We start from the raw sequence: 22,731 nt of genomic DNA, 5'->3' as shown, positions 1-22,731 counted from the left end.
ACCTAGGTAGTTTTTATGTCGGAGTGCCTGTGATGCGAAGTCGGAATCCACATCACGTGATCAACACCCATCGTTGGGGCACGACGCGCTCTCGGTCACTCCAAGTCGGCGTTCAAAGCAATGAGAATATTTGGCAGTTGGGCTCTCCTTGGATTATGTTTACTCGAGTCTAGTACACTCATCTACGTTACCTTGATGATTGAGAGAGCATATCTTTCACCGTGAAGGAACTTTACGCGTCAGGACACAAAACATCACACACGTGTCGCTGTATACGGGCATACGACGTGACGTGCTCATTAGGTAGAGATTTGTTGAAGGATACGACCAGGAGGAAGGCTACATGAGGAGGAAGACGAACGACGAGTTCGTCTTGACGTCTTTTCCGCACCTCAAGATATCGCCCAAGTTTCCATCACTTGAACTAACGTCGTTCCACCGCGATTTTCACACCATTGAGGCTACTCGGACCGATGCGCATCACTGCCACGTACTTTTCCGGATCACGCGCTTCCAAGTTCTTGAAGCGTTGACAGAATTTTACCAACACGTACGCTGCTTGCCCATCTGACAAGACATGCGCGGGACAAATGCGAGGCCCGCCACCTGTTCACATTGAGCCAGCAAAGTCAGCATAAGTTCCCGAGCTAGAGAGGGGTTCGGTTCGACACGTTGCGGAAAGGTGAAGGCTTACCGTAAGGCACAAAATTCCACAAGGGTCGGGCATTCTCCCAGCGTTCAGGTTTGAACTCTGCAGCGTCCGCACCCCAATAGGACTCGTCGCGGTGGAGCAGGTAGCGGTTACAGTGCGCGATGTCACCTTTCTCGACGAAGATGGGCTGAGAACCATCAGGACCACCGCCGCGCGGTAGCGTGGTGTCGTTAGCGGCTTGACGAATCATCATGATGCTATTTGGCATGAGCCGGTGGGCTAAAAAAATCTGGTCAGTAAGGTATTCCCATATTCGCTTGCCTCAACATTTTCCTTGGGAGAGAGGTGAGTGCATACTTTCATTGATGACACCGGTAAGATACTTCATACCACGAAGCCTTGAAAAGGTTAGCGGTTCGTCACTGAGGGCCTCGACCTCGCTTTGCAGCTTTTGCCAAGCTTGAGGGTGTCGCGCGAGACAGTAAATTGCGTTGGAGATATGAATGCTCGTTGTCTCATTACTGGGTACCCAGACGGCTGTGATCTGGTCCCGTAACAGCTTCTTCTGTGAGGGCTCAAACTGGGCAGTCAGATCCCACAAAAGATCGGTTCGACTAGAGCCTGCGGTGGAGTCCGTTCCAGTGGACGCCTTCAACGCGCGTCGTTCTTCGAATGCTTGGTCGATGTGCTTATCCATGAATTGGTGAACCGCTTGGACGGCCGCGAACCACTTCGGATCGCGGTGAAGCCACAGAAACTTGCTCATGGTGAGTCGGACGCGGATGCCCCGCATGATCTCCACCATGGCCAACATGACGTCCTCGCGCTCCGGAAACGTGAGAGAGTCCCGATTTCCGCCGAACAAGAATTCCGTGGAGATGTCCAAGAACTGTATCCGACGTCAGCAAAAGACTCCTCTCTGGATTGTGGCCCAGGCGGAGCAAACGAACCCATCGTCGAATCAGCACTTGCATATCAAAGGTCGTGCCATCGGTCGGGATGAGGTCCAGCATGCGATCGGTAGTCAATTGCAAGCGGTCAAGATTGGCAAAGGCCTGGCGCTCAAAGTACGGTTTGATGAAGTCGCGGCTGCGGTGCCAGAAGGCGCCATCGGCGGTGCTCACGCCTTTTCCGGTGAAGGGCGTGGCCACTCCGTTATCCACGCGGATGGGCTCTAGGACGAATTCCTGCCACTGAGAGGTGCTCATGGCCTTCATGTTCTCCATCTCAGAAGAATATATCATCCGAGAACCCATGAAGCGCGCCTGCCATGTCTTGGCTCCGACCGACGCCCATGTGTCCTCCATCCAGGATAGCCATCGGTGCTCCTTGAAGGCAGCGCTCATGGACAGCACGAAATCAAGGCCCAGTAAGGGTTCCCGGTGCGGGTAAGACTTGAGCGTGCCGCAGCCGTGGCTCTTCGTTTTGCGCGAGTATCGCGTAGCCGCGACGACCCATCGCCCCAGAAACCAGATTCCAAACGTCCAGAACGCAACGGGCCAAAAATCGAGTTGCGAGATCATAGTGTTCAGGTCCGAGGGGTACGCCACCGGGAAGACAGGCAGCTTCGTGGGTCACTGTTGTCATTGATTTGGAACAGAAAGGGTAAATAAGCAAACGGTAGGTCCAGAGGAGCGTCGCAATATTCTCTTGAGCTTTTGAACGTACCAGCCGAAAGCCCAGTGGTCTTGCTAAAGAAAGGCACAATTTGGTACAAAACTCGCCTTCTCCTTCAAAACCACTCGAGCGGCGTCTTAAACCCTCCGAGAAGCCGGCGGGCGCGTGTTCAAGCCTACGCAGATAACACGACATACGGCTGTACAACACCGGGTGGGGAATCTTTGGTTTGAGCTGCCCATGCCTATGACAATTCGGTAACCCAAAGCAAAATTCGAAAAGCGTGAGGAATGGTTGAAAACTCAAAGCAGGAACAAGTTTTGATGGCTGCTGATCCGTCCAGGTTTTGTGTCGTACAGTTACCTTGCCGCCGTCCTTGTCGTCTTACATATAGTACATGAATCATGAAGTTTTCAATCATGTTAATGCGAGCAGATATCCCACTAGAATGTGCAACCTGGGGACCAACATGCCGTCCACCGACGAGCGGAAGTATTTCGAGGATTGCTAACAAATCACGAACCCGGTAAATGGTCGGTGGTTATTACCAGGTGAAAATGATAGTGATTCAAAAGATTGGCGCCGAAAACGATCCCATGTACGTGTTTATTGTGTACTGTCATGTATAATTAATTTCGAAACACACAAAAGACGAACTCGTCTCGTCTACATTCCCCCACAAATCTCCATGGCTGTAAACTCAATACTCCGCATTCGCATCTGTATGCGATCCAGCAGCTGCACGATGGGATCTGGAGTTCCGCCAGGGCATGGCCGCCGGCGGACGAAGTGCGGCTGTGCCGACTCGAGCCATCAGGGGTCTCAAACGGCGACGTACGAAACATGTGGTGCGCGCCGACGGCCCCCGACCGGTTGCCATCCGGCTGCAGGATGTGCTGGCGGATGTGCTCCATGAGCTGGCGCGTGATGGCCATCTGGACGAGGATCATGTTGGCGATTATGCGTTGGGAGAAGGACTGAGAAGTCACGAAATCGCCGATGCGGACTTGTGGGGTGAGGGAGTAGTGGCAAGGTTCTGCGGGTTTCGTGGTGGTCTGGACGGAGGAAGGGGGGAATTGGTACCCCGTTGCGTTACGATTGTGATCGAGGTAGCCGGAGAAGGAGGCATGGCGAGCGAGAGAGGGGGCAGAGGATTGCATGGTCGGATAGGTAATGTCGATTGGTTGGCTCTGCTGATGCTGCTGCTGCTGGTCTACGTTCTTCGAGAACAGAGACCGCACGAGGGCAGTGTAGATCATTACGGCGTTGCCGAATAATGTAACGAATGACATGAAGGAGGTAAAGTCAAAATAAGATTCCTGGTCAGGGTGGGCGTCCAAGCATTGCTTGACGACCGTGTTGATCTCGTCGATCAGTGTGCATAAGGACCCGGGATTCGGGAGTCTCGGAGGATGCTGAGGTGCCTGCGACGGTGCCGAGATATGGCTCCAGCTTTCATGGGCGTGGAGTCTGTGTTGCACGGCCTGCATCTGCTGGAGGCAGCTAGATAGATATGCTTGGCGTTCATCCACTGGCTCTGCATCGGCCCGAGTAGCACCGTCGTCCGCCAGGGCATGTCGGGGGTTGTGGTCCGAGATAGGGGTCGCAAGTAAGGCAGGGTCCAGAAAATGCTGATGGTCAAAATTATCAAGGACGGTATGAAAGTCCGTCGAAGCATGAGCCAAGTCACCATCCGTGAAGAAGTTCATACCCGCCTCCAGAAAATCGGGGATTGACGTTAAGGAGGCTGGGATCGTCGGCTCGGGGGTTTTGGCGAGGGCATTTGCTGTCAAGTGATGTTCTGACGGTGCGGCCTGGCCATCATTCTGCGTTACCACTGCTATGACTGATGAGGAAGACGATAATGATGATGCTCTCGAGAAGGTCGAAGGTGATATCGGAACTGCTGACCGCGCATCGCTGACGGGCGGACTGATCGCCTGGGATCTGGCCGTGGCATTGGAGTCGGAGCGCGGCGGACGGCCATTGCGTCCAGCGACGCTGAAGATACACTCCATGCTCTGTTCTATACAGCGATTGCATTTGGTCGACTGTTCAGCAACGATACAGCGTATCTTCTTCTGGTGACAGCGATCACAGGCGGAACGAACGACTTGCACCGGTGTACTCATTGTGAGAAAGATAATGACGATCTGGGTGATTCGGAGAGCTTAACGAGTCTCAGTATGGAGGAGTGAACCTCGACGATATTTACGGGACCTGTCGAGTCTAACATTGAGCCACAACGGGAAGCGATTGTGCTGCATTTTTGGGGAGCTCTCGATTACATTGGGGTAAGAAAGTTTGAAGGATTTTTGATTTTGGCCACATAGCTGACATGGCCGGTGCCACACACGTGCAGCAGGGGATGGTTGTCAACAGCAATGCATGGGTCGTGTTGATGGTGGCGGTGATGGTGGATGGGAATGATGTTGGTAATGCGGAGATACAGAGTAGTTGGGATGGCGGCAAGCGAGGAAGCTTGAAAACGTGGTCGTCTAAAAGTCAAGCACCTGTCCTTCGCCCAGGGTCGGGTGCAGTTTGAAGGTCCAAGATAAGCATATTTCGGATCGCATCCTGGTCTAGCACATCCCCCACGCAAGCTGTTCCTGTAAATCTTGGGAACTAAATGCAGGACGGAAGATGCCCGTCTGCAGCGTCTCGCTTACTGCAGGACATGCACATATTCCGACTGGAGTCCTTCCGGTCTCCGTGCCGCAACGCCGAGTGAACGAGGATCTATATTACAACATGGATTAGGCTCGCCAAAACCTGCCCACCCCTACGAAATTAGTGCCGGTCCTTCCGGGTTGTTGTTTCCCAGGCGCTCGAGCTAGACCGTTATAGCAGAACGTACGCTCGCGTCATCTCAATCTTTTGGGTTTATCTAACGAAAAAAGCCTCCGGCATACGCAATAGGTTTGGGGGCCCATCATTCCCGCCCTAGTCTAAGCTCTTGGACGTTGACGGGACGCGTTTCTCCTCATCCCCACTGTCCTTCGCCGCAGCCGGCTCCGGCTCGCTTTTCTTATGCTTGACGGACAACCAAGGCATTGCGGCACTACCAGCCAGGCTGAGCGCGGCAGTTGCGAGCGCAACATAGAATGTCTGCTTAAGTCAGCAATCTCGTACTCTTCTCCTCTCTTATGATCGCTCGCGTTCAAAGGACGTACCTGATCGATGCTATCGTTGTAAGCCTGCCGGATCTGTGGGAGATACTCTGCAGGCACATTGGAGGTGAGACGAGTGGCGCCCTGAGTCAGAAGCAAGTTGGCGTCTACGGGAACGTTCTGGGCGCGCACGTTCCGGACCAGGGTGTTGTTGAAGATGCTCTGTGCAATGGCCAAAACCACGGCGCCGCCAAAGTTCTGCATGAAGACGAGAATGGCAGTGCCTTCGGAAATCCGTGCCTCGGGGAGGGCTGTTTGAATCGCGACTAGAGGTTGTTGGAGTCCCTGTGAAAATGGTCATACTTTAGCCGACCGACTTCATGTATAGCACAGGTACAGGCATCGGTCAAATCGGACGGGGCGCATCACGAGGACTCATCAGGTATTGAACTTCGCTGATGACTAACACGCTGGGCGCATTATACAGCAAGGTCGAATTACATCGTCTTTGTTGAGCTGTCGGAATGCCTTGTCCGATTTGACCGAGATTTGTATAGACTCACCAATCCTGCTCCGACACCATAAAGAATCTGGTATCCGATCCATCGCGGCATGCTCGTTGAGGGTTGTAGAGTCGAGAGAAGTGCGGCCCCCTTGCAAAAATGATGTTAGCTAAATTCGTCGCTTGCGCATATGCTTTGCCGCACCGCTGTTGCCAGTATACTGGAGAGGATACAAGTCCACGTGTAATAGCCAGTCCATGCCACCAGGCCTCCTGCAATGATGGCAAATACCACCGTCGGGAGAATCAATGGAAGAAGATCGATGCCGCTTTGGACTGGCGAGAGGGCGAGGATGGCCTGCAACCAGATCGGCAAGTAGTAAATAATAGCGATGTAGGAGCCAAAAAGCAAAAACATGTATAGCGCACTTGACCAGACTGTGCGATTCCGAGCGACGCTGGGCGGCACTGTGGCCTTGTCTCCTTGCCGGATCTCGATCACCGCAAAGGCAATCAGCAGCACGCCCGCGAGGACCAAGAGAGCGATGATGCGTCCGTCCGACCAGGGAAATGTCGAGCCACCCCATTGTAAAGCAAGCAACAGGCACACGATGAACGGGATGAAAGCCGCCATTCCCAGAAGGTCGAATTGCTTCAGCTTCTCGCCAAGTCGAAGGTCAAATTCGGGCTTGTGGCCCACTTTCGTGTCGAGGAAGATGAAGACACATATAGCCGTGAAGAACCCGATGGGCAGATTAATGTAGAAGCAGAGGCGCCAGGTAACAAGAGCTGTGAATGCGCCGCCCATCAACGGTCCTACGATGCTTGCCAGGGCATAGATGGCTCCGAGCATTCCATTGTAGATGGACCGTTGCGCGAGCGGCGTCGTGGCAGCGATGGTGAGGATTGCTCCAGCAAAAATTCCGCCCGACCCTGCGCCGGCGATGACTCGACCCATGATCAGACCGATCGAGCTGGGAGTCACGGCGCATACCAGACTCCCGAGCTCGAACACACCCAGGGAGGAAAGGAAGACCCATTTGGTCGGGAAGAGGTTGTAGAGCTTGCCGAAGGAGAGCTGCAAAGCACAACAAGCTACCAGGTATCCAGCACCGTACCTGTGAATGCAAACATGGATCAGTAAGTTTGAACTCCTGGCCACTTACGTGTACATGGGGCGGCTTCTGCGCAAACACGGCACACCCACCAACCAACATCGTTGAGAGATTGAAACTCATCTGTGATTCGCGGAATCGCCGTCGCGATGATGGTGTTATCCAGAGCCTGGCAAAAAACTGCCAGTCCCAAAGCCGTGTACAATAAGCTTCGACGGACAGTTGAAAGGGCCTCCTGTGGCTGAGCCGGAGGATCCGACGAGGCCATTTTTCTTGTTGCTGTCTGATTTGAGCCGTGAGGTAAGCGGCATCAATGTGGTGACAAGAATTTGCCGATCAGAAATTCTTCTGAGAACGCAAATGCCTTGTCGCGAAGGCGGTGTTGTGCTCGAGCGCCAGCTTTGTGGTGAGGACTACGACATACCACCCACCGGCGGGTGGGATGCAAACGACCCAACATCCCTCCATACACGCATACACGTGCCCGTGAGAAGGACTTGATGAGGAAACCCACCGAGAGTGCTTCAACCACTTTCAAATCTGACATGCAACCTGCTGCGCCGCACGTCGGCATTGTCCCGAAGTTAAATTAATGCGGCCCGTCGTTGGTCGTCACCGGCATGCATACACATACGTGCAGATGCCGATATGAAGGACCTGCCCGTCCTTTACGTTGCTGTTCCTATTATCATCCCACTACAGGGAGGAGGTCCGACTCCAAGCCCTGGTTCGGAGGGTTTTCTGAGTAACGAGTACGAATTTGCCAATTGCTTCCAATGGTGGAGCTCTACTCAGATGAGGGATTTAATTCACACCCACCTCAACATGCGGTTGAGATCCTTCTCTCATAGCAGGGATGTATTTGCCGGGGAGCGCGTTCAACTGTTGTTCACCTTGGTGTGAATACCGTTATCATCATCATAACAATAAAAACATCAGTACCTAGGTAATCAAAGCCGGGTGGAAGGACCGATCGCCCGCCACAAAGCTTGCTTGAAAGAATATTGGCGCGGGATGAGGTTGAAGGCGCACGTGATGAGATTTAACCCCAGGGGTACGTATTCTAGGGTTGAAGACGGATTATCTCCACTATACTGTCTCTGAAGTCTCAGGCCGCCCAGCTGAAGATGCTCACGTCTATCGCAATATGTTGGTTAGATTGATCATTTAGATAGACGGTGGGTTTTATCCTACCTGTCTTATTCCTCTTTGCCTGTTTTATGAAGGCTGGACCGAGGCGTCACGTACCTGCTATAATGTTAAGTGAGCGGACGAGCTCCGCGACTGCACACGTCCCTGGGTTTCTTGGTACCATGTTCGAATAGATGTTGGTCAGATCGGACGGCCGCTCCGACAGCTCAACAAAAACGACGTCCATTTTGGTCCTACTATTCGAGTCGGATGGAAGGTGTATGATGCATTAGTCATCAGTGAAGACCACTATTTGATGAGTGATCGAAACATCCCGTCTGATTTGGCCAATGTCCGCACAGAAGACCAAAGAGAATTCGGAGGGCAAAAAATTATGTATCCAACAGCTCTGGCCGATGGTACAGTACTGGCGCTTTATCACATGAGCGCAATGGGCAAGCAACTTGTCACGTTCATTGTCATGAGGCTTTCAGACGATTGTTCTCCAGCAGCGACCCAGCTGCCTCTACGGGAACCACCTCATTCATTGGGACGACTTCGACCTGGCTATCGACTGAGTGATACGTCGTGGGTATGAGACCTGTACAAGCGACAACATACGCGGGCTTTAAAATCGCACCATTGCTAAGAAGCTCAGGCGTAACTGCGCTGTGAGATCAGATTCATGGTATCGAGTGTCCACTTGGACGCGACCGAGCCCAAGGACGAAATCTTTCCTCTTCCCGGCGAGTTGACATTTCCCTCCGACGAGACGACAATCCCGGAAACTCCAGCTTCTCTTGTCGAAACAGATCACAACCAATCGACAAACGCTAATACACTGCTGCGATTCGAAAGGCGATACAATCTTTCAAGCGACTGAATATCCTCCGACTGCCCGTATTCAACTCCGACTTCGCTGAGGTCATAGGCTTCATCGATGAATGCCCATCACGGGTTCCTCAATTCGATGCTAGATCGACGATCCTGTCAAAGGGCATCCGCGACTTTTCAGGCAACGAATACAATAACAAGCGCAAGCTATGTCTCGATGCCTCGACAGCTCCACGGGTTCTCAGAGTCGAAGGCCTCGCAGTGGCTAATGCGAGTCAGCTATTAGGCGTTTTGATCGAGTCCAAGCTGCATAACGTCGAGGGGATGGCTCTTTTCATCTACCGAGTGTGGCACTGGTGTGCAAAATTGCAAAAACCATGACAATGCCGTCGACTTACCGGGCAAAGCCCTCATCGCGCAAAACGGCCATTCACTCGCGCGCAGTTATTTTGAACGGGAGCACAGACTCCACTCCAGCTGTCTGGATTTTCTCTAGGAGTGTCAGGAAATTTGGATAGCTTGAGGCTTGGACAAGGCATCGCGCTTGGACAAGGCATCGCATTTGGACATATCGTCCGATCAGCGGGGAGAACCTGTCACGGACTTTCTTACGCGCGCGAAAATGGTGCTGTAGTGCAAAAGCATATATGACACAAGTGATGGTTTACTCTCTGTCGGTCCGTCAACCGACGGTGTAGGAGATCAAGTCACAGTAGTGTTTGGATATGAGCTTCATTTTCTACCCAGGCCGAGAGGCGAGGCCATCTTCGGGGCAGGAAGAGTGGATGTCGATGGAACTCTGGACGTAAGTCGGGCGCCGATGAGGAGAGACGCAGGACGTGAAGACTAATTACCCTTGCGGCAGGGAGACACCCCCGAAGTCATGACGACTGGAATCAGATCGATGTACAATCCAGATGGTTTGGTGTAATCTGAGATAGCCCGAGAGCAGATTCGCGCAGTGTATAGCTCTGCAGTGTGGAGCTTTCTCGCGGGTTTCCTTGCTAGTTCCAGAAGCGCCAAGACCGATGGTAATCTTGCCGTTCTCAAACGAAGAGAGCCTATGCTGACGTTCATTAGTCTCGACATGGAGCTGCAAGCCAGGCTTTCATTCCTCGGCTCCTGACTAGTTCCAGATGGATTCCTGTCCCTCGACGAACATGGGGTCTGCATAGGTATTAATGGCCTCGAATAAACCAATATCGGGGCAAATCGGCACCAACGTTCGCTCCTGTCATCAAGAATCATAGCGATCGGAGCTTCGGACGCAAGTCTGCTCATTTGTTGCTTGGCGACGTCAAGAACTCAACGAAACCTCTAGGCGGGGTTGCTGCATAAGCTTTTACGGTACCGCTATCGCGAAGCTGAGCATGCCGGACAGGCCAATCGGTCGTGAAGTGCAGAATAGAAAGACCCTCATCTAATGAACGGATGAGTGGATGAATGGCAAGCCCGTCCATGTCCGAGCTTACATCCAAGGCCTCTCCAGCAGTTCGCCAACAACGGCGGAGCACGTGCTCTATATAAGCCGGAACCGTGTATTGTGACACGAAAGATTTCGCATGAGGTTGCAGAAGAGGAGGAAGAAGAAGAAGGGCAAGAAGGGCAAGAAACAAGGGCAAGGGCTTGCTGGTCTAGGCCGAGGCAAAGAACACGTTCAACGTCTTGCGTCTTCCTGCGCGGCATGCATGTATTTTCGAGCTGACGAGAGGATAATGCACGACAGCGTGATGATCATGAGCTCGTCCCGTGGTAGACATGCGCTCTTGACAGTGATAAGCCATCCAAGTACCAGCCGGGCGCACCGGCCGCCCGGTTCGGGGTCACTTTGCGAGAATGCAAGTTGCAGCGAGGAGAGCTGTTTGGAGAAAGTGATGTGATGAAGAGATATTCAGACACGGCAAACATCATCATGAATTCAATTCTTCTCGACGAGAAATTGGACTGCCATGTTTCATGCGAGCAAAGCGCAGAGGCAACGGCGGATATGCGGGTAAATGAGTTTATTGGAGAATGAAATCCGTGGCAACTGGTCTGCCAATCATGGCACGCAACTCGAGGAGAGAGGACCACCGTTCCACCGGAGATCAGGACGTCACGGCCATGACTGGAAAGACGCCACGGAGTGTGAAAATCGTCACAGGCAGTGATCGTCCAGGTTCAACGTACATAAAGGCGCCGGAAACAGAGTAGTCAACTGTCAAGATGCAGATCACTCCCTCGGCTCGCATCAAATACGGACATGTGTATTTCCATTTCGAGAGCCCTTGAGGTGAACATGTCCACTGGATCGAGCGAGGGTTGCAAATCATTACATAGGTCGGTCGGCGGCTCGGCAGATGATTTGGCCGATGGATAGCTCCGTTGGAAAAACCGATTCCAGACCGGGCAGGAGGTCGAGCGGTATAATAATGATACTGGTACATTACTGCACTGTGGACTCCACCGGGAGGGGAGGCGACGATGACGAAACGGTCTGCAATCCGGTGGTAGGTGCTTCTTCATCATCGCCAGCCAGCCAGCCGAGGTGGACATTTTTCCGCCGCCAACCCCGCAAAAACACAGATGCCAATGGGCAAACGATGTACGAAGCTGCGCGCGAACGCTTGGCGGAACTCCGCGCGTTCTGTTGCTCGCCCCCGGATCTGGGGGCATAGTCTGATGGACTAAGGACGTGCGTGGTGTGCATGCAGATCCACCCTGTTTCAACGGCACAAGCGTGACAAGCTGCCAGGAACCGTCTGCGTCGCGATGATCACATTCGCGTTCCTGGATGCGGAGAACCTGGCAATGCCGAAGCTTTAGTCTACAGGGCCAAGTGTGGGTTCCATTCTTTGCACTGCAGTAGAGACGAGCTGGGAGGTGGGGTCCAGAATAGCGCTTTATCTGCACAGTCTATATCATGAAGATGGTTTCCCTGTGATCTGATCCTGTCGTCGTTGTCCTTGCCTCTTGCGTCCAACCTGCCTCTTCCCTCACCCAGCTTGCGACAGATCCCACAATCATGGAAGAGAACAAGGTCCGAGGCCGAGCGCCCGTGGTGCGGCACGTCTCGTCCTTCGACGACGAGAAGGACGCCAGCGCGATGAGCCGGATGAACACGCACGAGTCCCACGGCCCCGCGGTGGAGCGTTTCGACACCGGCATGTCACAGATGGAACTGATCGATCAGGAATCTCTGGGACGAGTGAAGAGCCACGAGAAGCTGGTGACGCCCGCAGCAACGCTCGACCCCCGCGATCCGCTGAATCTGAGCAAAAAGCGCAAGATCATCGCCGTGGTATTCCTGTGCTTTTTCGGCGCCATGGCGGCGGCGGCGGAGTTGATTCTGGGCGCCATGTTGCCCGTTTTCGTCATTGAGTATGCCGGTCTGGATTCGAGGAACATCGAGGCGTTCACGAGGGTACCGCTGCCGGAGGGAACGAACCCCCTGTCGTTGTTGTCATACCTGCCGGGCCCGCCGATCTGGAAGACCTACCTGCTCGGTTCCCTGCCGGTGCTGATGATCGGACTGGCCAACCTCGCCATGATCCCGCTCGCGACTGCGGTCGGCAGACGGCCCGTGATCATCGGCTGCGGCGTCTTGGCCGTTGCAGGATGCGTTTGGTCTGGCAATTCGCAGTCCCTCGATTCCCATCTTGCGGCGCGTTGTCTGCAGGCCGTCGGCGCGGGGACGGTGGAGAGCTTGATCCCGTTTGTGATCGCCGACCTCACGTTCTCGCACGAGCGCAACACGTGGATGTCGTTTGTCTTCGCCACGCAAGGTCTCATCATCGTGGCTCTCGGCTTCGCCACGCCCTGGGTGATCATCAACCTGAGCTGGCGATGGCTCTACTTCATCACCGGGATCGGCGCATCGGTCTTCATGGTCGGCGTCTTGGCGTTCTTGCCGGAGACACGATGGAAGCGCACGGCCTCCGAGATCCGTAAGTGTCGTGCATGCCGAAGCGGGATATGACTGTGAGATGCTAATTCAACGGCAGACGGTGTCCCCCGAGACGAGACCAACCGAACGTACGCGCCGCGGAATCTGCGCTACGATCTCCAGATCTTCAGTGGGCCGGCGGAATGGCGAGCCGGGTGGAACGTGTTCGTCAGCGCCATGCACACCCTGTACTACCCACAGATCCTCTTCATCACGCTCCTCAACAGCGCGATGATCGCGTCGTCGTTCGCGGCGGGCTACACCGTCGCGGAACCTCTGCTCGTCGAGCCATGGGCGTATGTATCTGCGGAGCCAGGGACCGATCCCGTGCGTTGGAGACCCGATCGCTGACTGTTTTGGCACAGATGGCCGTTCTCCTCGGTCACATTATGTCTGATCCCCGTCCTCCTGGCCGCCTTCGGGACCGTGCTCGTGACGGGCAAATTCGCCGACATGGTCTGCAACTGGGGTGCAGCGCGACGCCCCGGCGGCAAGCGCACGCCCGAAGACCAACTTCTGAACCTCATCCTGCCTTGCTGCGGCGGCATGACCGGCCTCTTCCTGTTCGGGATCGCGGGCAACAACCCGTCCAAATACCCGTGGCCGATGTTCCTCGCGGGTCTCGGACTGATGACCTTTGGGTTCCTCGGCTGCAACACCGTGGGCGCCGTCTACGTGTTGGAGGTGTACCCGGAGATGGCGGGAGCGGCGCTCCTCAACATCGCGTCGATCCGCTACATCGTCGCGTTCCTCTTGTCCTTCCGCATCGCGGAGTGGATCATCGAGTTCGGCTATTTCAAGTCCTTCTTGATCTACGCGGCCCCCATGGGCCTGTTTGTGACATTAATTCCGTTCCTGTGGTACTGGGGACCGGCTTGGAAGAAGCGATTCCCGGGGAGATCCTCGCCGATCTGAGGCGATGGGAAGACCTCTGGAGCAATGTAACGGCCGCGCATTCTTCTTTTTAGTTATGATGAATATACGATATTACAGTCGCATGACCAAAAATCTGTCGAGTGAACACCACGTTGTGACGCGGCCGGATTCCGATCACGTGCGAACGGTACGGTGATCAGGAATCCGCGGACAAACGAAGTCGCGCGTTTTGTATATCCGACGCGTACATGTGCCCCTTCTCGAGCAGCACAACACGGCGCTGGATACGCGCCACAAGAAAGTAGATCACCCTCTCACTCTCCCAAGCCTCGTCCCGTCCCGCTCTCGACTCGCAATTTCCCAGACCATGACGCGCGGAAGAAGGAGGAGGAGGAGGGGGGGGGGAACACCCAAAACAATGACAAAAGAAAAGTTTCGTTGGGAAGCGGGCTTCTGCGGTGGGAAAAGAAAACCGACACATCGTGTCTCAGACCTCGTGTGACGTGGTGTGGTGGAGTGGTGTGTGGAGTGGACCCTTGTTTTGGAAAACGGGAAGGAATGGAGGAATGAGTCGGGCGGAGCCCAAGCGGAGAGAGAGAGAGCGCGCGTCGTAGCACGGGTTCGGTCGGATGGTATTTTCGATCGGGAGGGAGGGAGGAAGTTGAACGGAGCAGGACGAAAGAGTGAGCGCTGTAAGCCAGGAGGAAGGGAAGGGAAGAGAAATTGAAAAAGAAGATCATGAATGCCATTTTCGAGAGATATTTCATAAGCACAGAGCGGACGGCGCGCGGCGGCGGCGGCGGAAATCAAGCAGACGAAACCATGGCCCCGAGCGATATCGATGTATATATATATATATATAACGTTTTCCATCCCAACGCCTGCAGGTCAAAGCAGAAAACCCATGCCCCAGGGTTGATTTACAAGCAGAGGGCGAAAAAGAAAAAAGCATCTACTGGCCGCAGACGGGCTGGCGGTCGGCGCGGGAGTAGAAGTAGCTCAGGCTGTAGGTGTACTTGGCGCCGATGCCGTCGTTGTAGGCGACCTTGTTGACGGCGTACTGCTTGTCGACGTTGACGGTGTAGAGGGTGCACATCTGGCCCTGCTGGTAGGAGGCGGTCTTGTTGGTCATGGTGAGGATGTAGGAGCCGAAGCCGGAGCAGACGACGGGGGCCTTGCCGGAGGCGGGGTGCTCGGCGTTGTACTCGGTCTGTAGGGAGAAGGTGGTTAGCATACGGACGTTCTTCAAAGGAGCGAGCTTTTCTTTATCAGACGTGATGAAGTCTCGGGAGTAGAGCTTACCTGGGTGTCGCAAGCGGCGGCGCAGAGGCTGGGGTCGTAAGGGCCGGACTGGTAGAGCTTGTAGCCGAGGTAGGACCAGGTGTTGGTGCAGTCGCGGAGGGGGGCGTTCACGATGGCGGTGTCGAGCTTCTGGACGGTGGTGTAGGGGCCGACGGGGCCACCGAGGGTCGCGCTGGTGTAGGCGTTGGAACCGGCGACAGCGACCTGGAAGTCGGCCTGCCATTGGCCGTAGTTGACGGCGGTCTTGCTGTCGAGGCCGGTACCCCAGAAGGAGCACTTGATGTTGGCAAAGGCATCAGGGTTGCGGCAGCCGGTGCCCGGCTCGATGATGGGATCGCGCTCGAAGTAGATGTTGAAAGAAAGGCAGCCGCTGATGGAGCTGCACTTGTTGGCACACCATTGGGTGTCGTAGCCGGTGCGGCCCTTGTTGACGACGGCGTAACCCAGGTAGGCGTAGGCGTTGTTGGCGCCCGGGGCGTTCTTGAAGTTGTTCAAGTAGCCGGCCGGGGTGGCGGCGTTGAGGGCGGTGGAGGCGATCTTGGAATCGGCCTTGAAGTTGGCGTAGCTGGAGACGTCGACGCCGTAGTAGTTGGGGATGGTGGCTTGGGCGGCGCAGGCGGCGCGGCGCTCGAAACCGATGTTGCGCTTGGAGGGAGCGCTGCTGTCCTCGCCAGCGGAGTTGATCGGGACATCAGTGGCGGCAGGCTGTCGGGAAGAAGAAATGTCAGCGAGCAGTCCTCGGTAGGGTCACAGGCGGGAACGCGATCCACTCACGAAGACGGTCAAGGGGTCGGCGGTGACATCGGCGGCAGCGGCGGCGATGGCAGTCTCGGAGGCGTAGGGAACAAAGTCGGAGTCGAGGCCAGCCGGGATGGTGTAGGTAGGAACCTCGACGGAGGCCAGGTCGTCAATGGGGAGAGCGTCGGGAGCATCGGCAGAGCCCTGGGCGGCGACCAAGCCGACGACGGCAGAGGCGAAGAGAGCGAGGCGGACCATGTTGGCGATGTGAAGGTGAGTCGGTCGGTAGAGCAGGTAGAGGAGATGTCGTTGGACGATGGAATGGCGAGGTGGATGAGATGGTCTGAATCAGGAATTGTTTTCTCGGGGTGTTGGACCCGATAGATATATGCCATTCCCACATGCTCTGACCCTCTCGTTTCTCAGACAGTCTCCTGACACTTGACTTGGCTGCTCCGATCTGAGATTCACAATAAACTTCGGCGAGACCGCGCCATTTGCCGAGAGGCATCTCATCTAGTCCGCACCACCTTGGAAATCTCGCGTGGATGCGACCGGACTGGCCGGGGCAGAGCGAAGAGATGGCGCCTCTGCGCAAGCCACGCGACGTCCACACGATCTCCCCAAGGATCGTTGGGCGGTGATGATGTGAGCGCGACAGACCCCAAAGGCGATCAGGTCAAGCCGAAGGGAGATGGTGTAGTAGAGTGGCCAAGTGCAGCCAGACGCAGCGCAGACCACACCGACCCGCAGCAAGCCTCGCGCCAGGCGACATGGCGTTCTCGTGGAGCTCTCGTGGCAGAAACGGCGCGTGTTGGTCGCTGCCGGGTCGGTGCGCAACACGCCTGACGACGGCGAGGGCGACGACGACGATAAGGAGATGATGATGCAGCTGGTGAGTGATGAGGTGATGCCCAGAGACAGAACACGGACGCGCCCGAACACACCCGCACCGCGCTATGCTCTCTCGGGCGAGGGTGTCAGTCACGCCAGTGGAGGTATGTGCTGTGCCGTCTGTGCCTGCGGTGTGCTGGAGCGGTGCATTACTGCTCCTCTCACTGACCAGGGCCCATTTCTATTGAATTCTTACAGTGATTTGATGGGTGGTGCTCAGGTGAGAGAGAGAGTGTGTGTGTGTGTGTGTGAGAGGAAAAGCTATTTCCGGCCTAGGCGGACATGACTTTTGGGGGGGAGTGGAGTGAGAAAACGGGCGCGTTCAGGTCCCGCCCGCCGCCTCCTTCCCGCCCGAGAGGTCCCTCGACATTCCTAGTGGTTCGGGGCGCGAGACAAAGACCAGACCAGGGCGACACGATCTCTTCGACGACGACGACGACTACCGCATCGGGAGAAAAGCCACATTCTTGTCTCCCGTATTCGGTGCATCTCGGCGCATTCGACGAGATTGGCAACAGCAGCAGCAGCGGCAGCAGCGGTGGCGCCTCTATTTTTTTTTAATTTTGGCTTTTCGCCTCGCATGATGATAAACCTGTAGGCAGATTCATTTCCTCTCTTCGCTTAATCGCCGGGGTGTGTGTGTGTATGTGTATGTGTTGTGCTGTGATGGGTTCCCACACGATCTGCCAAGCACCGTCCGTGTTCCAGTGGATGTCATGGAGCCGCCTGGCCTCTCACTCTAGAACCAAACCTGTTCGTTCGTTCGTTCGTCGCCATGGAGCGGCAGGCCGAGCATAGGGCGGCAGCGGCGGCGGCGGCACCATTCGTGTTTCTCTACTGTATTTCTCTCTCACTCACCGGAATCGACTTTGCAGCCGACACTAGCTGGGCCTCTCGTGGAAAAGGTGGTCCACTACAGACCTAAACCGACACACTGCAGCGACCATGCTAAGCCCTCCCCGATCTGTTCTGCAGCCATACACAGTCGATCACGTGCTGTATCGTGAGGTGCAATAAGTCGTCAGCCACCGGCCGTCCACACGATAACAATAACATAGATGGGCAGCGCCCAATGTCACCCCCCAAGGACGCGGCCTGGCGTTTTTGTTGGCTTGCTCATAAAACATGGGTACAACAGCCATGATCTGAATTGACAAAAAGGGAATCGGTGGAGGCTTTTTGTTTTTTTGCGAGCGAGAGAGAGAGAGAGAGAGGGGGGGGGAAACGGTTCGGCGAGCCCGACGGACGCCGCAATCTCAGGCCGTCGTTGTTCTGGAAGACTTCCCTCGGTATGCATGTCTGCACATGCGGTGATCGCAGCGATTTGCATGAACGTGAGCGGCATGGCATGGCATGATCATCGCGATCGTCCCTTTGCGAACGCATGTCAACGACCCACGAGCTTGGAGAGCGGTGGTGGGGGATTGGTGGACAAGGGTGCTCCGACTACTGTGTGTCGCGTACCTGATGATCGTGTCGATCGGTGCCATGTGTGGTGGGGGGTGATATATAGCTAATTCTTTAATTGTTCTCTCGAGGTGACGGACGCCGCCGTAGAAATTGGGATTGTGGACATTTTGCACGACAACCTCTTGGAGCTACTGCCTCTTGGAATCACGAAACACACCCTGACCGCGCGCCCGCGCGCCGTCGTCCATTCCCGGCCTTTCTCGTCGACATGATCGCCGGCTTGCATCGAGGCGGCGAGATCTTCGACCCTCATCGGAGCCGGCCGACACAAACCTTGAGAAACCGGTCTAATGATGATCGCGAACGATGGTGTGTTTCTGTAGAACAGGTTCGTCGTCGTCGTCGATGATAATATATGGTCTAGTGTGTACCGACCGAACAAACGAACGAAGTCGCACACCGGGAGAAACTCGACGAGAAATGCCGAAAGCCCGTCTTCGTTCATACGATGTGCACTGGATTGTGTTGTACATCAATGTTGGCTCTGCTCTCTCTCTCTCTCACACACACACACACACACACGTGCTGCGAATACAGTAACCTGTACGAATTGGGTGAGTCCATGACTGCATCGCTGTTCTCTTCGTATCTCCGGAAGCGGGATTGATTGGTGGAGATTTGGAATGCTCTCGCGCGCGGCACAGTCACAGTCAGAGGGGGACAGAGAGAGAGAGAGAGAGACATGTGAAATTCCCTCCTCACCAGCAGCAGCTTTGAGACCTCAATCACCTCCCATCATAGTACTGAACCGCCTCGTCGTTCCTGTTGTCATCACACCCTCATTTCCTCTTGGCAATATTCTTTCTCATTACTGTACTGGACATACATCCTCGCTCGCATGATGTATTCATTCACTGCATGGACCTTCCCTCTGTCTCTCTCGGGGATGAGTGGGTGGGCATGACGTGTTGTTCCCGCTGCTGCTGCGATGACACGGACAGACCGCATCCATACATATATGCATGCCATCACGATGATGAGTCGAATATGCGCGCGCAAATCCTCAGCGACTCTTCCTCCCTCACCGCAACCCTGCGCGCGTGTGTGTGAAGAAGTGCAAGGGAAATCCCTCACTCACATGAGGATAGATGATAGATGATGCAGTAGTCTCTGTGGATCCATACGGAAGTGCGCGCGCACCAAAGAGAAACAGTGTCCAGTTGACGAGACATAAAAATTCTTATCAAGAGTAGTTACTTCCCTGTTCTCGTTCGTTCGTTTGTTCGTTCGTCCGTCCTGTCAAAACTATACTACACGATACTAGCGACCAGCGATAAGCAAAACACACACGCTACGATCCTTAATAAAACAAAGGGAAAAGGACGGAATTCCTTCCTGTTCCTTCCGCGAGTTCACCTACCTCGTGCCCGGTGCGGGATAATTGGTGCAGTGCGCAGTATGCAATTGATGGGACTGGGTCCAGACCCCTCCATGTGCGTGAGTGTGTGTGTGGACTAGATCCGCGAGGCTTATTATTATCGATATTGCAGGTGCTATTCTTATTATTCCTATTAGGAGCTTGGATCCCTGGGCACCTGCTGTTCGAGAACGGGTCGTCGCTGGGCATGTCAGCAGCCAAGAACGGAAAGAAAGAAAAGAAAAAAGATTACATGTACATATACACATGCGCATGAATACACGTGTAAACCAAATCCCTGTCAATCAATCAATCAATCAATCAATCGTCTAGACAGGATGCCCAGGCGCGCGGGAAGGAGTTTAGATCGCTCTCTCGTTCTCATCGCTCGCTCAGGTGTCGAGGTAGAGAGAGGATGGTGTGGTGCGGTGTGGTGTGGGTGTGGGTGCCGCCCAAACGGGACGCGAGGAGGGGGCCTGGACTGTGACTGTGACTGCATATGTGTGTGTGTGTGTGTGTGTGTTGTGTGTTGTGTGTTGTACCTGGCCCCAAAAAACCTTGAATTGGAATCACGAAGAGACAACAGCGGGCCGGCGCGTGTTCCATGCAGAATTCTCCCGGAGAGATCACTCCACCTCCCGTCTGTCTCTTTTCCATTTACGGCGTAATGGTGGTGGTGGTGGTGTGAGTGTCTGTGTCTGCGTGTGTCTGTGTCTCTGTGTCTCTGTGTTCATGAATGTGTTTCGTGATCTGGCGACGACGAGTATCGCTTGATGAGGGCGCGAGGAACGAGAGGAGAGGAGAGGGGAAATGGTAGCGATGACGAATATCGCTCAATCCGTGTCGTTGTCGTCGTCGTCGTTGTCGCCGCGCGTAAGACATCACTATTATTGCTATTGTTTCCCTTCCCTCTCTCCGCTCCTCCCCTGACGCGGACCCGTATTCAACAAACACCCAGAATAAAAATAAAAATAAAATCTCGGTCAAAAACAGGGTCAAATAGTTCATGTCTCGGGAGGGAGCCCTTCTGCGAGAAGAGACTGATGAATCATGATAGAGGACTGTAGTTCCGAACAAATCCAATCCACTAGATACATGTAGAACCACGTCACGAAATAGACGTAGCGTTGATTCGGAGCAGTCTACGGAGAGAAACAACACGACGAATAGTGGATCCGTTTTCCGTTCCGTCCCAAAGGGAACGGACGGCGAAACTCTGACTCCAGGTTTTTCCGCAGGGACGAGACGGACTGATGAACGGTTCCCTCGCTAGTTTCTCCACGAGTTTCTCCGCGAGTTTCTCCCAACGCTGACAGACAGAGAGAGAGCGCGCGATATACGGCTCGAGGAGCGAATAAACTTTCGGGGAAGCGAGAAGGGCAGAAGAGTCTACAGGCGAAATGTGTGTGTGTATGGGAACAAAAACAGCGTTTGCTCTACAGCGACTGGCGTGAAAGCCGGTGGGAAAGCTTCTGCACTCCATCTCCTCGCCTTCTCTCTCGCCTCGTGTCTCCCCAGTTGCGGAGTACAGCAACAAGTGGAAAGCATATATCCTCGTCCGGAGAAGGACAGTGTGTGTGCTGTGTCTATGTATGGGAGTGTCGCGAGGGGTGTGATGTGATGGATGATGACTCCGCATATACGACGACCGCCCCCCCCCCCAGATGTCTGTATGTGACCCATGTATGTACTCATGAGCACAACAACCGTGGCTGCCCATCGAACGAATGCATAATAAAAAGTCGGCGATTCCCAACCAACGAGAAGCGCCGAGACGGAGCACGTTTTTGTTGTTTTCGTTGGCTCCCCGAACCTCTTCCCTCCGCCATGCGAGAGAATGGGCCAGCGAATGCTGTTATATATCTCCTGATGTGAAGAAATCAAAGGGCACGGACATGGCGCCGCCGTGGGGCGTCCTGCTCCGACCATTCCACACCGGAGATGCCAGCCCTAGAAGGCGGTACTGCCAAATGAAATGACCCGGTACGCCTCGACCGCAAGCCACGATGCAAACCACAGCGTGAAGGGAAGAAAGCGTCCGAAGCAGTCGAAGGGGTAATTCTCGGCCCCGGAGAAATTGCCTGTGCAAGCACAATGAGAGAGGGAAAGTGATGTGTAGCAGAATGTGTGGTTGATGCCGCCTGCAAGCCACAGTCCGCGCCCGTATAAATAAGAAATGAGCGCCTACAGGGAATAATAACACGCGAGAGAGAGAGAGAGAGAGAGAGAGAGATGAGAGGTGAGCCCTAGACGCCACACGTGACCTGGATACCTCCAACAGCCACACATCTCGGACCAACATCACGCCCTTCGAGAAGCCAAGCCACAGGAAACGCCGCCGCCGCCGCCAAAGAAACGGAACGAGAACGCCTCTCGCATTTCGCCGCGCGCGCGATCTCTCACGATCCAGAAATGGAATCGAGCGCGAGCCGCTCTCTCTGCTCTCGCTTAGAAGAGAGGATTGAAATTAGGGTATGATTGACACCGGGGAGGAAGTACAGTGCTACTGATCGGTGGTGGAAATACGGTTTGTATAAACTACATCCAGGCTCGGCTCTCGGCGGAGAACGATCTGACCTGACCTGATCTGACCTGATCTGATCTTATCTGACCTGAACTGAATTGATCTAAACTGATCTGAACTGATCTGATCTGAACTGAATTGATCTGAACTGACCTGAACTGAACTGAATTGATCTGAACTGAACTGAACTGAACAGTAGGAAGAGGAGAGCAGGGAACAGGAGGAAGGGATTTATTTCCGGGAGGAAACAAAGGGGAAAAAATGAAAAAAGCGTCGTGATGCCATTTGAATACATTTGACGGCCCTGAATCCGACGATCTGGAATGATGATGATCGCGTCTCTCTCTTCGCTGCACGCTGTTCGCTGTTTCGCTGAGAGCCGAGAAAGAACAGAAAGAAAAGGAACAAAAGGAAACAAACATATAAATCCATCCGTCCCTGCCTTGCCTTGCCTTGCCTTGCCTTGCCTTGCCTACTTTGCCCGCCTATTCGTGATAGCAGCAACAATGACAACAGCGACAGCAACGATGACAACGACAATGACAACGACAATGACAAAGACAAAGAAACGAAACGGAACGAAATGCAAAAGCAAAAGCAGAACGCCGATGGGATGATCAGAAGAACGAACAATAGACGATAGAACGCTAATACATAGAGAAACAAGTACGCGCGCCCGCCCGC

General features: G+C 54.4%; 11 protein-coding genes across 11 annotated transcripts; 5 read left to right on the top strand and 6 right to left on the bottom strand.

Annotated features, from left to right (window-relative positions):
- Window positions 1–386: 386 nt before the first annotated feature.
- K489DRAFT_347409 (cytochrome P450) lies at window positions 387–2,666 on the bottom strand. The gene is made up of 4 exons (XM_033602351.1): window positions 1,603–2,666; window positions 1,010–1,541; window positions 695–931; window positions 387–606 (listed from the first exon to the last, which is right to left on the bottom strand). The coding sequence occupies exons 1-4, from the start codon at window positions 2,173–2,175 to the stop codon at window positions 425–427; spliced, it is 1,524 nt and encodes a 507-aa protein (XP_033454893.1). The 5' UTR covers window positions 2,176–2,666; the 3' UTR covers window positions 387–424.
- A 303-nt stretch (window positions 2,667–2,969) lies between these two features.
- Window positions 2,970–4,287, bottom strand: K489DRAFT_414237 (uncharacterized protein; the record flags this gene model as incomplete). The annotated part of the gene is made up of 2 exons (XM_033608141.1): window positions 2,970–2,989; window positions 3,108–4,287. The coding sequence occupies 2 exons, from the start codon at window positions 4,285–4,287 to the stop codon at window positions 2,970–2,972; spliced, it is 1,200 nt and encodes a 399-aa protein (XP_033454892.1).
- A 925-nt stretch (window positions 4,288–5,212) lies between these two features.
- K489DRAFT_328688 (MFS general substrate transporter) lies at window positions 5,213–7,264 on the bottom strand (the record flags this gene model as incomplete). The annotated part of the gene is made up of 5 exons (XM_033602077.1): window positions 5,213–5,377; window positions 5,443–5,724; window positions 5,943–6,032; window positions 6,087–6,999; window positions 7,083–7,264. The coding sequence occupies 5 exons, from the start codon at window positions 7,262–7,264 to the stop codon at window positions 5,213–5,215; spliced, it is 1,632 nt and encodes a 543-aa protein (XP_033454891.1).
- A 380-nt stretch (window positions 7,265–7,644) lies between these two features.
- K489DRAFT_374796 (uncharacterized protein) lies at window positions 7,645–9,892 on the top strand (the record flags this gene model as incomplete). Its single annotated transcript, XM_033603556.1, has 6 exons — window positions 7,645–7,893; window positions 7,936–8,050; window positions 8,322–8,719; window positions 8,986–9,317; window positions 9,709–9,766; window positions 9,827–9,892. 6 exons carry the CDS (start codon window positions 7,645–7,647, stop codon window positions 9,890–9,892), a joined length of 1,218 nt encoding a protein of 405 aa, XP_033454890.1.
- Window positions 9,893–10,901: 1,009 nt separating this feature from the next.
- On the bottom strand, window positions 10,902–11,791 carry K489DRAFT_139260 (uncharacterized protein). Its single transcript, XM_033599114.1, has one exon. It carries the CDS (start codon window positions 11,614–11,616, stop codon window positions 11,155–11,157), a length of 462 nt encoding a protein of 153 aa, XP_033454889.1. The 5' UTR covers window positions 11,617–11,791; the 3' UTR covers window positions 10,902–11,154.
- On the top strand, window positions 11,677–13,129 carry K489DRAFT_139044 (MFS general substrate transporter). Its single transcript, XM_033599113.1, has one exon. It carries the CDS (start codon window positions 11,966–11,968, stop codon window positions 12,917–12,919), a length of 954 nt encoding a protein of 317 aa, XP_033454888.1. The 5' UTR covers window positions 11,677–11,965; the 3' UTR covers window positions 12,920–13,129.
- K489DRAFT_385473 (uncharacterized protein) lies at window positions 12,966–13,882 on the top strand. Its single transcript, XM_033606113.1, has 2 exons — window positions 12,966–13,182; window positions 13,252–13,882. The coding sequence occupies exons 1-2, from the start codon at window positions 13,064–13,066 to the stop codon at window positions 13,799–13,801; spliced, it is 669 nt and encodes a 222-aa protein (XP_033454887.1). The 5' UTR covers window positions 12,966–13,063; the 3' UTR covers window positions 13,802–13,882.
- An 832-nt stretch (window positions 13,883–14,714) lies between these two features.
- Window positions 14,715–15,619, bottom strand: K489DRAFT_328708 (uncharacterized protein; the record flags this gene model as incomplete). The annotated part of the gene is made up of 2 exons (XM_033602080.1): window positions 14,715–14,972; window positions 15,065–15,619. Coding segments are annotated over 2 exons (813 nt in total), but the record flags the coding sequence as incomplete, so codon positions are not given.
- A 764-nt stretch (window positions 15,620–16,383) lies between these two features.
- On the top strand, window positions 16,384–17,280 carry K489DRAFT_420762 (uncharacterized protein; the record flags this gene model as incomplete). The annotated part of the gene is made up of 3 exons (XM_033608220.1): window positions 16,384–16,442; window positions 16,556–16,916; window positions 17,023–17,280. The coding sequence occupies 3 exons, from the start codon at window positions 16,384–16,386 to the stop codon at window positions 17,278–17,280; spliced, it is 678 nt and encodes a 225-aa protein (XP_033454885.1).
- Window positions 17,281–18,125: 845 nt separating this feature from the next.
- K489DRAFT_139025 (uncharacterized protein) lies at window positions 18,126–18,700 on the bottom strand. Its single transcript, XM_033599112.1, has one exon. The coding sequence runs from the start codon at window positions 18,609–18,611 to the stop codon at window positions 18,210–18,212; it is 402 nt and encodes a 133-aa protein (XP_033454884.1). The 5' UTR covers window positions 18,612–18,700; the 3' UTR covers window positions 18,126–18,209.
- A 2,536-nt stretch (window positions 18,701–21,236) lies between these two features.
- Window positions 21,237–21,642, top strand: K489DRAFT_385469 (uncharacterized protein; the record flags this gene model as incomplete). Its single annotated transcript, XM_033606112.1, has 1 exon — window positions 21,237–21,642. A coding segment is annotated over exon 1 (247 nt), but the record flags the coding sequence as incomplete, so codon positions are not given.
- Window positions 21,643–22,731: the final 1,089 nt, after the last annotated feature.

The sequence above is a fragment of the Dissoconium aciculare genome, assembly GCF_010015565.1.
Source record: "Dissoconium aciculare CBS 342.82 unplaced genomic scaffold K489scaffold_27, whole genome shotgun sequence".
Lineage (NCBI taxonomy): Eukaryota > Fungi > Ascomycota > Dothideomycetes > Mycosphaerellales > Dissoconiaceae > Dissoconium > Dissoconium aciculare.
The sequence above is the reverse complement of the archived record's forward strand: the minus strand, read 5'-3'. Positions and strand labels throughout refer to the sequence as shown.

Coding starts and splice junctions, on each gene's coding strand:
- K489DRAFT_347409 (XM_033602351.1), bottom strand. CDS start 2,175: ATGATCTCGCAACTCGATTTTTGGCCCGTTGCGTTCTGGACGTTTGGA. Junction 1,542..1,602: donor AAGTGCTGATTCGACGATGG/GTTCGTTTGCTC, acceptor CGTCGGATACAG/TTCTTGGACATCTCCACGGA. Junction 932..1,009: donor TACCGGTGTCATCAATGAAA/GTATGCACTCAC, acceptor AGATTTTTTTAG/CCCACCGGCTCATGCCAAAT.
- K489DRAFT_139260 (XM_033599114.1), bottom strand. CDS start 11,616: ATGCCCCCAGATCCGGGGGCGAGCAACAGAACGCGCGGAGTTCCGCCA.
- K489DRAFT_139044 (XM_033599113.1), top strand. CDS start 11,966: ATGGAAGAGAACAAGGTCCGAGGCCGAGCGCCCGTGGTGCGGCACGTC.
- K489DRAFT_385473 (XM_033606113.1), top strand. CDS start 13,064: ATGCACACCCTGTACTACCCACAGATCCTCTTCATCACGCTCCTCAAC. Junction 13,183..13,251: donor CTGCTCGTCGAGCCATGGGC/GTATGTATCTGC, acceptor GTTTTGGCACAG/ATGGCCGTTCTCCTCGGTCA.
- K489DRAFT_139025 (XM_033599112.1), bottom strand. CDS start 18,611: ATGAACGAAGACGGGCTTTCGGCATTTCTCGTCGAGTTTCTCCCGGTG.